This window comes from Macaca fascicularis, chromosome 3 (assembly GCF_037993035.2).
Source record: "Macaca fascicularis isolate 582-1 chromosome 3, T2T-MFA8v1.1".
In the NCBI taxonomy this organism is placed as follows: Eukaryota; Metazoa; Chordata; class Mammalia; order Primates; family Cercopithecidae; genus Macaca; species Macaca fascicularis.
In genome coordinates, this window is record NC_088377.1 from 194,112,148 (window position 1) to 194,124,741 (window position 12,594).

General features: G+C 46.4%; 1 protein-coding gene across 13 annotated transcripts in view; it reads left to right on the top strand.

The window, feature by feature from the left end:
- The window catches only part of ACTR3B (actin related protein 3B), a 99,701-nt gene extending 88,735 nt beyond the window's left edge, over positions 1–10,966 (top strand). For all 13 annotated transcript variants that reach the window (XR_012433093.1, XM_045388082.2, XM_074036434.1 and 10 more), the window contains 3 exons: positions 7,702–7,827; positions 9,049–9,132; positions 10,050–10,966. Coding sequence is in view for 12 of the 13 variants with exons in the window: in XM_045388082.2 (XP_045244017.1) it covers positions 7,702–7,827; positions 9,049–9,132; positions 10,050–10,145 (306 nt within the window). In the remaining variant the exon portion in view is untranslated. The remainder of the gene's footprint in view (positions 1–7,701; positions 7,828–9,048; positions 9,133–10,049) is intronic.
- Positions 10,967–12,594: the final 1,628 nt, after the last annotated feature.

Sequence of the window (12,594 nt, forward strand, 5' to 3'; positions counted from 1 at the left end):
CAAATGTATGGAACCCCATTTATCAACTTTTTTCTTTTATGGTTCATGCTTTTTTATGTGCTAAGAAATTTTTGCCTGCCACAAAATTACGAAGTTTTTAAAAAATGGTTTTTAAAAGAAATTTTGTACTCTTAGCCCTTACATTTAAACCAGTGATAAATTTTGAGTTAATTTGTGTATATGAAATGAAGAAAGTAAATAAATGTTCATCCTCTCACCCATGGATATAAATTATTCCCACATCATTTGTTGAAAAAGACTATTCTTTCCCTATTGAAGTATCTGGGTGACTTGGTGTAAAATCATTTGCCCACACACGCATAGCACTGTTTGTATGGTTATATGAATAAATGAAAGAAATGAATTTATGTAATACCTTTGAAGGCAACTCAAGATCATGTAATGCTTCTCAAGTATTATAATGAACATTTATTTTCATACCCTAGTGAATAATTTTTAATTAAAAAACCTATTACAGAGACATGACAAGTAATTGCACAGTCTGACCCTGCACTGGACTCTGGACTGGAGAGAAAAAAAAATGCCATGAAGAATATTAATAAATCCAGTGGCAAGATGGGAATAGGAACAGTAGATTAAAGTTTTGTATCAATGTTAAGTTTATGAAGTTGGCAGTTGTACTGTGGTAACATGAAAGAATGTTCTCAGTTTTAGTAAATACACACTAAAGTATTTAGTAGTAAAGGGCCATGAGGTATGTAAGTTACGCTCAGATGCTCCCCGGCTCCAGATGTGTGTGCGTGTGGGAGGGGACAGAATAAATGCATGCAAATGATAAATAAAAACACTCTACCATAAATGTTAACAGTAGGTGAATCTGAATAAAGAATGTATCACTTTTGCTAAGCTTGAAATTCTTTCTAAATTGAAAAATTATTTTATTTATTTTTATTTTTTTGAGACGGAGTTTCACTCCTGTTATCCAGGTTGGAGTGTAATGGTGCAATCTTGGCTCACTGCAACCTCCGCCTCCCGGGTTCAAGTGATTCTCCTGCCTCAGCCTCCCAAGTAGCTGGGATTATAGGTGCATACCACCACGCCCAGCTAATATTTGTATTTTTAGTAGAGATGGGGTTTCACCATGTTGGCCAGGCTGGTCTCTAACTCCTGACCTCAGGTGATCTGGCCGCCTTGGCCTGCCAAAGTGCTGGGATTACAGGCATGAGCCATCACTCCAGACCTAAAAAAATTTTTTTTAATAAAATGTTTTTTAAAAAAATCTATTACATTAATTTGTTGGCTTAATATTCGCCTTTTACATGGAAGTAGAATTTAAACGTATTAAAATAGCCATTAATAGTGATTTTAAAAATCTAGGTTGTTAGGCTTACGTTTATTTGAAATAGAAATTTCTCTGAAAACTAAATGGTCATTCTAGATGTAATGATCATTTACCATTTCAAAAAAAAAAAAGTTTTATGATGATGTCTTGTGTTACAAATTCTCTCTTAATGTCTGAAATCCAGCTCTCAGTTTTGCCGGGTAAACTGGCCTGTTTGAAGTTTTCTGAGGATACATTTTCTCTCTCACTATCTTTTTGGTCACCTAGTTTGATTACAGCGGTAAAAGTTATTACAGAGCCCTCTGCACAAGAGCCCACGTATGTCTTTAAAAGATGGAATTACTGTTCATTTCAGGTATCACTCCAAGGATTTAATGTGAATCTAATTGTATTTGTTAAGTCCTCTTTTGTATTTGGTCTATTTTCTACCACAACGAAGTCAACAGAACAAGCTAGGATACAGATTATCTACTTCTAGGCCAGAAATCTGAGAGGATTTAGAGGAAATCAGTACAACCGGTGAGCTCTCATACAGTGGTTGACCTGGTTGGTGAGACCGTCTTGTCCACTTGCCATGGCCAAGTGGGACCCATTGCTGTCTTATCCACTACTTGCAACTTTGAGTGTCTTAATTGACTCGGTTTAGGGACTTTTGTTTTCTTCAACTTGTCTTTGCTTTGAAGTTTTAATACACATTTATATACAGTATATGCCGGGTAATATGATATACATTATAACCTGGACTCGGAGCACCCCTCAGTTAGTGTTTTCATTTTCTGCCCTTTTTCTGTCTCTCCTGTTCCACATTCGTCTCATTTGCTGAGCACTTCTGAGCTCGTGATGTTCCTTTCCGAGCTTCCTAACTTCTCCAGAAGCACCTTGACGGCACAGGTCATCCCGAGTCTTGCAGTATTCGTGCCGTGTTGTCTTCAGGTTTTATTTGTTGCCTAGTTTTAGAGTTCACTATCTGTGGCCACGCTAATCGTGCCCATGCAGAGTGCTGACCACAAGGAGCTCTATTCCGTGCTGAGCTGGACTGTTGGAGCTCAAGTGACGTTTCGCGGTGAGGAGGCAGGGATTCTGAATTGCAGAGGAGCAGCGCGAATGAGGGCTGTTTGGCCCTTGCCTATTGCTGGTTTGTGACTTCCCCTCACAGAATCTCTTGAAATGGATGCCACTCCTGAAGTGACTTGGCTCTGTTTTAGGGGCCTACTCGTGCGGTGGTGTGTGCAGCTCTCCCGGCCCTCGGGGAAAGTGGAGTACAGGGATGCCTGTGGGACGATCTGCCATCGGCCAGGGCCCTGCCTGCCTTAGCCCCGCTGAGAGCTCAGCGTAGCTTCCACCTGCAGCTGTCTTCCTGGGCGTTTCCTAAGTGAAAATAAAGATTCAGCCATGAAATGATTTTTGTTTTATTTATTTATTTTTAATGTAAGAAACAAATAGAATTGCTTTTTAGAAGACAAAACTGAAATGAAGCATTGAAAACATTCACGATTGTTATGAAGATGCAGATCCTCAGAATGAAAAAGTATGTGTTTTAAAGTTCCCTGTTTACATTTCTGAACTTTTAGGAATCTCTAGGTTTGGGAGGTTGAGGCATCTTCTTCAGGCCTCACAGCGAGCCCCGGCGCCTGGGCTGCGGTCCGCGGTGAACCCCGGCGCCCGGGCTGCAGTCCGCTCCGCAGGTCTCTGTGATGTTTTCTTTGTGTTTGTAGCTCAGTGTCTTTAACGCAGTAACTGCCTGCGGAATGCAGTGGGATGTTTGCTGCTGATCACAGGGATGTTTAGGCTGTTGAGGTTTGTTCTTCAGTTACTGAAGGAGGAAAGGAATTCAGAATGAGGACCCAGCACCCTTTCATAAACTTAGGGAATGATTAACTGTATTTTGCCTGAAGATCATGCAAGCCCACACCCCTGCCCCTCCTGCCTGCTTGCCTTCTAGTGTGGAAAATTTGAAGCAGGCAGGAAAGTATATCCAATATACAAGGATGAAGTAGCTGAAGGAATCTGGGTGAGGAGAAGTGAGGGTGGCAGAATAGTGCAGCAGGGTGGGACGAGGACAGAACCCATGTGCACCATTCTGTGGTTGTGCCTAGCTACGGGAGAGGCCCCTCGTGGCTCTCAGCTTCTCAGCAGCTGGGGAAAAGATGGGAACTCAGTCTGTAATGGCAGGCACAGGGGACATATGATTAAGGCCAGTGAGTTTTCCTAAGAGGCCCAGCTTTTTCTGACACTGAGATCTGAGAGAAATTTCTTCTTTAGACTCTCACTAAGAATATGTCCTCCACCCATCCCTATAGCGGATAATGAAATGGATTTCCTCCTGCTGGGTCTTCTCATGGCTCGCGGTGAAGTTCAGAGGGGAAACAGTCTTGTGAGTGAATAATGAAAGAACGCCGAGCAGACCAGGAGCATTCCCCTGGGACTTTTGGATCCATTGATAGAATTTAGAAGACTTAGAGGTGTGAACGGATTGTGTATCCCTCAGATTATCCTTCAAAATAACAATGGCCCAGAATTTTGAGATGAGGCAGCAGGTGTGCCCATGGTGCTGTGTCGGCCATTGGGTATTACAGTGAGAAGCGGACCCGTGTGTTCGACAGTTGTCTGAGGAAAGGATAAGCTCACCAAGTCCAGAGTGACAGTCAAGAAACCTGGCCCCGTGGCCCCTCTCCTACACTGGTGGGCCAAGGGAGAGCTCTCAGACACCCCGGGCTTCCTTGGGACACTGTTTGGGATCGCCTGACAGTGTCCCAAGGAACTGTTCCCAAGGCTGCAGCATTCCCTGACAGAGAGCGAGGCTGTAGGAATCTTAGCCTGGAGAAGTTTTAAAGGAGTTGTCTGCGGTGGGTTTTAAAAAAGTAAATGACATCCTGGCTAACATGGTGAAACCCTGTCTCTACTAAAAATACAAAAAAATTAGCCGGGTGTGGGTGGCGGGCACCTGTAGTCCCAGCTACTCAGGAGTCTGAGGCAGGAGAATGGCGTGAACCCGGGAGGCGGAGCTTGCAGTGAGCCGAGGTCTCGTCATTGCACTCCAGCCTGGGTGACAGAGTGAGACTCCATCTCAAAAAAAAAAAAACAAAAACCACAAAACAAAAACAAAAAACAAAACAGTAAATGAAAAACAATAGCAAAAGAACAAAAAAATCACAAAACCTCAGCAAAAGCACCCTTAGAAATGTCTAATTCCAAGCACTGACCCATCCTTGTTCTTCCCCAGTCCTCACTTAATTCTTAATTGGATATAAGCCAGGGTCTGTCTCTCCAGGAAATCATCGGCGAGCGTGGCCAGTCATGAGAGAGCAGGACCAGGGATCAGCTGAGGCTTATTCTAAGATGAGATGATCAAAATATCAAGAATGCTTCTAAGTTATGATTCTTGATATTATGGCAACAAGGAATGCCGTGTGTCTGAAAGAGCAACCAGGCCAGGAGACCCGTCTGAAGGAAGCCAGGGATCAGAATATAACCCTGTTTATGTGAGTTCAAGCTGCCACCCCATCTGTCAGGGACTTGTTCCTGCCAGTCCTCCCCTTTTGGTGACATCTTACCTGAGTGTTGGTATCCAGGGGCTCCCCTGAGTTTGGCGTTTCCATAGCTGCAGCTGTGGTTGATGGTCCCTAGACTCTGACAGGAGCCAGGCGCTCTCAGGTTGGTCATGAGAGATTTCTCCACAGGGTGACAGAGGACAACAGTGATTATTCATCATGCTGATCCTGGGACAGGATGTTGGCTTGAAAACTAGACTGAAAGTGGGTCAAGAAGGCAGGTGCCCAGTGACCTTGTGGTCTCCCTGTGGCGAGGGGCGTCGGGGTTGCCTCTCGAGAAATGGATGTGACGGCGGTTTCCTCGGTTGGCCACGCCCACAGAGTTTTAAGAAAGCAAAGAAGTGTGTAGCAGTGAAACCCCCAGATGAGGACAGACTGCAGAGTTCCCGGGGCAGAAAACCATTGCCAGGTATTTTATTCAGTGTGTTCATGATCAGGTCGTCTCCGTAAGGCATGGGTACCCCTTAGAGTGTCTGCAGTGTTCAGGGCTGTTCCCTGTGAGTAGAAGTGTGGGGTAAACACCAAGGAATGGGGCACAGTGTGGGCTCTGGGGGATCTCTCACCGCTGCAGAGAGTCCTGGAAGGGTGGCCTCAGGACCACCCCAGTTCCTGGCCCTGAAGGCCAAGCCCAGATCCTCCCTTAACATTATATTAGCCTTGACCTTCTCGAAGCTGATAACAAAATATTGTGGCACAGTTTTATGAGATCACAGTTTTGTGAGGCTCTGTCCCTGGCCAAGCCACTGTAGAAGCTTTAGCCCAGGGGTGTCCAGCCTTTTGGTGTCCCTGGGCCACATCAGAAGAAGAAGAAACTCTTGGGCCACACATAGAATACACTAACACTAATAGCTGATGAGTGAAGAAAAAGGTCCTGTGCATCATGTTTTTGGTATTTGCCACCATGGATGAGCAAAACCATTGTTGCATTGAAAGGGCTGGACATGGCTCCTTCAGCTCCTGACAGCCTTTTGCCTTAGCGACTGGAGCAGCTATAGCATGTTAGGTGATTTATCAAACATCTGCTGCTGGCAGGTAACCGGAGGTGAAATTTCTCTCTACAGACACTCAGGGTGGAATTGGAGCAGAATCCAGGTGGAAGACGAGGTCACTGGTGGCTTCTCCAGGTAGAAGGCCATATCCCTCGTGGCTTCTCCAGGTGGAAGACCAGGTCACTGGTGGCACTCCCAGGTGGAAGGCCAGATCACTGGTCACTTCTCCAGGTGGAAGGCCAGCATCTCCAGGTGGAAGGCTAGATCACTGGTCACTTCTTCAGGTGGAAGGCCAGATCACTGGTGGCTTCCCATGGCTTCTGCCCTCTTTCATTCTTCCTGCTCTGACTTCACTATCTAACTCTGAGTCCATGTGGGTGCTGTCACAGCAGTTCTAGGAGTTGGCACGAGAGAAAAATGATCCCTTTGCACTCAGTGCTGGCTGTCTTTCCCCAGAACAGCAGTAAGCAGGAACGGACTACTCTCATATCATATAACTTAGAACCTGGGTTGCTAGGGACAGAAAAGTGCATTTTTTTTTTTCTCTGTACTGATTCCTTGTGACTTCTGCTTACCTGTAAACTTGGTGAGGGACTCACTGTTCACGCACCCAGAGCTGACTGGGAGGAGTGCCTGAAAAAGAGCTCTGCAGTTGCTCAGGAACTCGGGAAGAGCTAACATATTTAGACGATTAAAGGAAATAGGGCTTTTTGACTCCTTGAAGGATTAATTTCCTTATGTAGTTTTCATATAAGGTGTTTTCTCTAAGAAAGTTCAACCAGGAGATACGCTGGTCCCCCTTGCCAGTGGGTGATATGATTGAAGACCCCAGTGGGTGCCTGAAACTGCAGATAGTACCAAATCCTATATATACTGTGTTTTTTCTTGTACATACATACCTATGATAAAGTTTAATTTAGAAATTAGGCTCAGTAAGAGACTTCTGAACAGCAGTAACTAATAGAATAATTATTGTAATAATATACTGTAGGAAAAGTTACATAAATGTGGTCTCTCTGTCTAAAAATATCACCCTTCCTCGTCTCGTGAGGACGTGAGATGATGCAGTGCCCTGTGGTGAGAGGCGAGAGGTGAGTGATGTAGGTTAGGCCACTGTGGCCTCTGACATACACCAGAAGAGGACCGGCTGCTTGGGTGACCTGGGCCATCGAGCCATGAGGATGTCAGTGGCTGCAAGTCAGGAGCAGACGGTGTGGATGACTGACAGGCAGGCAGGGTGACAATGCGGAGATGCTGGACAGAGGGCTGGTTCAGGTTCTGGGCAGGCGGAGCGGGACAGGCGAGTGCTTCCCCTTCCTCTGCCCCCCACCGAGCTTCTGGGGTGGCCACCGAGCGAGTCTTGGCACTGGAGGGCAGTGCTGGCTGGGTGGCTCATCTGAGAATGTTCCTTCTGGTAACTCGGATGCTTTCTTCCCAAGATCGTCCTTCTGAGAAGCTCCAAGCACCTATTAGAAGACGTTCCCCCGGTGATGGTTAAGGTGGAGCAGCGGGAGAGCCAGTGTTGTTTTGGCTCAAGTCAGCTGGACAGTTTCTGTTATTTGTTTTGGCTTCCTGGTCCATGTGAGGGGTTGGCAGGGGAGGCATGAGAATCGCCTTGTTTTTGCTTTGCTGTAACTGAGGAAAGGATTAAGGAGCCATCTGTGGCACATGGTTGTTGCCATAGAAAAAAAAACTACACTTTTCCAATAGCGTTAAGTTCGCTTCTGTTCACGTCTTTCATAGGGCAGGTGTGTCATGCCCACAAGCGATTGGACCTGTGGGAGCTCTGTTGTGGGTGGTTCCCGGAACTATGGATGGGCGATTTCACCCAAGGCTCCCTCTGCTTTGTGTCTTGTAGAATGTCGTTCTCTCAGGAGGCTCCACCATGTTCAGGGATTTCGGACGCCGACTACAGAGGGATTTGAAGAGAGTGGTGGATGCTAGGCTGAGGCTCAGCGAGGAGCTCAGCGGCGGGAGGATCAAGGTAGGAGCCAGGGGCCTCCACGTGGTGCCTGGGGCTTCTGCGCCAGGCCTGACTCGGGCCCTCCTGACACAGAGCCGAAGGAGCTTGTCTGGGCTGCGTGAAATCAAAACAAGCGTGCCTCGCTTTCTGAGCTGCATTTTGACATGACCACGGAGGTTTGCTGCCTGAGGTCCTTCCAGGCTGGTGGTTCAGACCGATGGTCCTGACGACACAGCAATGGCAGCTTCAAACTCTCCCTGACCATACCTGCCGGCAGTTTCCTTTTGTGTCGTAGAGATCAGGCATGGGGTGTAATGACCAGTGTCCCAAGGAGATGGGACTGATTTACGGTGAGGATCTCTCATTTCCTTCGGAAACGTTCTCGTTAAATGAAAATAACTAACGTTAGCAGGGAGTTACAAGGCGTTTCTCCAAGATAGTAATTCTTAAGTAGCTGGTGATCACTGTGGGCTTCTAACCAAGAGTGGGCTTCGATAGCGGCAGTGGGCGCAAGGAAGAGCGCGCATGAGTCCACTGTTGGAAAAGCACAGTTTCCTTTCCTTTTTTTTTTTTTTGGAGACAGAGTCTCGCTCTGCCACCCAGGCTGGAGTGCAGTGTCGAGATCTCGGCCCACCGCAAGCTCCGCCTCTCAGGTTCACACCGTTCTCCTGCCTCAGCCTCCTGAGTAGCTGGGACTAAAGGTGTGCCCGCCACCACACCTGGCTAATTTTTGGTATTTTTAGTGGAGACGGGGTTTCACTGTGTTAGCCAGGATGGTCTCCATCACCTGACCTCGTGATCTGCCTGCATTGGCCTCCCAAAGTGCTGGGATTACAGGCATGAGCCACCTCACCCAGCTGGAAAAGCACAGTTTCTTTTAGTATTTTGGGGATGGTTAATCTTATTTGGGATGATCTCTGCGGTGCTAAAACATCTGATATGTTTGGTCAAGAAAAAGCAGTGCGGTTAATTGCCTGGATTTTGTGCTTTTTCAGCCTTGTGAGAGGCAGGTTCTGCTTGCCGGGCGCACTGTGTTCCTTTGAGCCCTGGGGGCTGGGATTGTGGTGGGTCTTAGGGGGGATTTGGCAGCAGGGGCAGAGTCACTGAGTGCTGGGTGTGAGGTTGTGCTTGTGCCAGTAAGAGGAGGGCGGCCCCGGGTGAAGCCGTGGTCTCATCAGCTGGGGGATGATTGGATCACAGATGTGTCTGTGCGTGTGGAGTGAGAGCTGCTTTCTCTTCCAGCCAAAGCCTGTGGAGGTCCAGGTGGTCACTCATCACATGCAGCGCTACGCCGTGTGGTTCGGAGGCTCCATGCTGGCCTCGACTGTAAGTCCCTCTCTCGGGCTCTGTGTTTCCATTCCTGTGCTCTCTATTGAGTTTGGGTAAATATCGTCTCTGAAGGTGAAATAGTGTGTGCCCTAATCGTGTGGCTCTAAACAGACAATTCTGTAAAATATAAATTATATCTTTTTTTTTTTTTTTTTTTTGAGATGGAGTTTTACTCTGTCACCCAGGCTGGAGTTTAGTGGCGCGATCTCAACTCACTGCAACCTCTGCCTCCCAGGTTTAAGCAGTTCTCCTACCTCTGCGTCCTGAGTAGCTGGGACTACAGGCGTTCACCACCACACCTGGCTAATTTTTTTTGGTTGTGTTTTTTAGAGATGGGGTTTTGCCATGTTGGCCAGGCTGGTCTTGAACTCCTAACCTCAGGTGATCCACCCCCCTCCAGCTTAGCCTCGCAGAGTGCTGGGATTACAGGCCTGAGCCTCTGTGCCCGGCCCAATATAAACTATGGTCTTAATATATCACACAACACATTTATCACTTATCCTTGCTAATTAGGGGTTACAGATAACATGGTAAGTGGAATCCAAAAATAATCTAAACAAATCCTGCATTAATCATTAATTCAGTGACTTTTCCAAATAATTCTTACTTTTCCCCTCAAGTCTGTGAACAGCTCACACGGTGGTGGTGGGGGGTCTGTGAACAGCTTACACATTATCACACGTTGTTAGTGGGGGACCAGCATTTGGTTGGTCCTGAGCAGATAGAGGCTGATGAAATTTCTAAAAAGCGAAATGCCCCCCATTTAGTAGTTCCGTCCATCAGAGAGGTAAAACCTTGCAGCAGTGGCCCCGTGAGGGAGGGCGGAGGCCGGGATGAGGGGAGTGTCTTGCCTGCTTGGTGCTCGACTTTCTTCTGAAATGTGTATCTTTCTGTCTGCCTGTTGCCTCTCGTAGCCCGAGTTCTTTCAGGTCTGCCACACCAAGAAGGACTATGAAGAGTACGGGCCCAGCATCTGCCGCCACAACCCCGTCTTCGGAGTCATGTCCTAGTGTCTGCCTGAAAGCGTCGTTCAGTGGTGTCACGTTGGGGAACAAGTGTCCTTCAGAACCCAGAGAAGGCCGCCGTTCTGTAAATAGCGACGTCGGTGTTGCTGCCCAGCAGCGTGCTTGCATTGCCGGTGCATGAGGCGCGGCGCGGGCCCTTCAGTAAAAGCCATTATCCGTGTGCGACCGCTGTCTGCCAGCCTCCTCCCTCACCCGCCCTCCTCTCCCTCGCTCTCCCGCCTCCTCCTCCTCTTCCGAGCTGCTAGCTGACAAATACAATTCTGAAGGAATCCAAATGTGACTGAAAATTGTTAGAGAAAACAACATTAGAAAATGGCGCAAAATCATTCTGCCCCGGGAGAGAATGTGGGGGTGCAAAACCCTTTTCCTCCCAGCCTATTTTTGTAAATAAAATGTTTAAACTTGAAATACAAATCGATGTTTATATTTCCTATCATTTTGTATTTTATGGTATTTGGTACAACTGGCTGATACTAAGCACGAATAGATATTGATGTCATGGAGTGCTGTGATCCAGAGTTTTTAATTGTGAGGCATGTTCTGATATGTTTATAGGCAAACAAATAAAACAGCAAACTTTTTTGCCACATGTTTGCTAGAAAATGATTATACTTTATTGGAGTGACATGAAGTTTGAACACTAAACAGTATTGTATGAGAATTACTACAGATCTTGTATGTTTTAGTTTTTTTGTTTGAACTTTCTGGAACTGTTTTATAGAAGATGATGGTTTGTTGTCGGTGAGTGTTGGATGAAATACTTCCTTGCACCATTGTAATAAAAGCTGTTAGAATATTTATAAATACCTTTCTGCTGTAGTGTGGTGGTCTGTTGTTTTTCTCCCTGTCGCTGTGCTTCTTTCAAAGAATATTGAGATTGTTTTACATCATTGGCGGATTTGATTAATACCCAGCTCGTGGGAGGAAATGTCTTTTTCTGAATGGTGTGGGCTGCGTGCCCTGCAGTGGCCAGAGGTATCATGGGTCTGGATAACCCATCAGAGATGGTTTATCGTGGGTCTGGATAACCCGTCAGAGATGGTTTTGGCATCTGGGGTATAGTGGGAAGGAGCGACTAATGATTTCTGATATTCTTTCCCAGAAATTCAGGATTCATGACTGTAAGCTTTCAGTAACTACTCTGATGTTTGCTGAATGGATTGTTGGCTTGAAAGGTAATTTGCTCAATTAATAGATTTAGGTTTATTTCGCTCTTCATATAATTCTTATAATTATGTTACTTTAAAAATTGCTATTTATGGTATTTCTTCTAAGTTGTGAAGTGTGTTTTTTTTTGGTCGTGTTTTAAAATTTTTTCCTTACTTCCACTCTCAGAGGAGGTGAATGAAGCATATTTTGTTCTCAGAAAATTTGCCTTCGTAAAGAAACATAGCCAGGTGCAGTGGCGTGCCCCTGTAGTCCCAGCTGCTCAGAAGGCTGAGGCAGGAGGATCACTTGAGTCCAGCAAGTCAAGACTGCAGTAAGCTAGGATTGGGCCACTGTATTCCAGCCTGGGCGACAGAGTGAGACCCCATGTCTTAAATAAAACAAAACCAAGAATAACAACACAAAAATGTGATGTTATTATTTGAGTTTAGAAATAAGTTTAATATTGAACTCAATATGGTGAAATCTGAGTTTACCAAGCCTCAGCTGCCCAAATCTCTGATATTGTCACTGTGCTCGACCCTCAGTCTCTCCAGTCAAGAGTCTGGTGCCACCTGCTTCTCCCCTGATCCAAAGTGTCTCTCTGCATTCCCTTGGAGATTTGCTGCTTCTCGGGATTGCTGTACCGTTGGCTTCTCATGATCTTCCAGCCATTTTATTGCATCATATTCCCGGTTGGTCTGCCTGCCTTCAGTCACACCTTTGCACCCTGAACATGGTAGCAAGAGCCATTCCTTCTAATGCCATTTTCTTCTTAGTTCTATGCTATTCAGGGACCTACTTGATACTCCCACCTTCACCCTGCCCTGCCCGGTTCAGCATGCTTTGCACATCTCACAGTGCGCACTGTCATTCCCACCTCTGCTCTGCATCTGGGCATTGGCAGGTGCTTTGTTGCACCTTCTCCAAACCCCGGGAATAACACCGCTCTGTATGTCAGTGGTGTGGCAGCCTGGCTAAGCTAGAGCTGTATAACCTGTCCTTCCACCACAGGAAACCCAAAGCTTCCATGTTTGGTATAAGATGATCTTTGAGATTGTACTTCTGTTTGTCAACTTAAAGGACTGTGGGAAATTTTTTTTTTTTTTTTTTTTTAAGATGGAGTTTTGCTCTTGTCCCCCAGGCTGGAGTGCAATGGTGCCATCTTGGCTCACCTCAACCTCCACCTCCTGGGTTCAAGAGATTTTTCTGCCTCAGCCTCCCGAGTAGCTGGGACTACAGGCATGCACCACCACGCCTGGCTAATTTTGTATTTCTAGTAGAGATA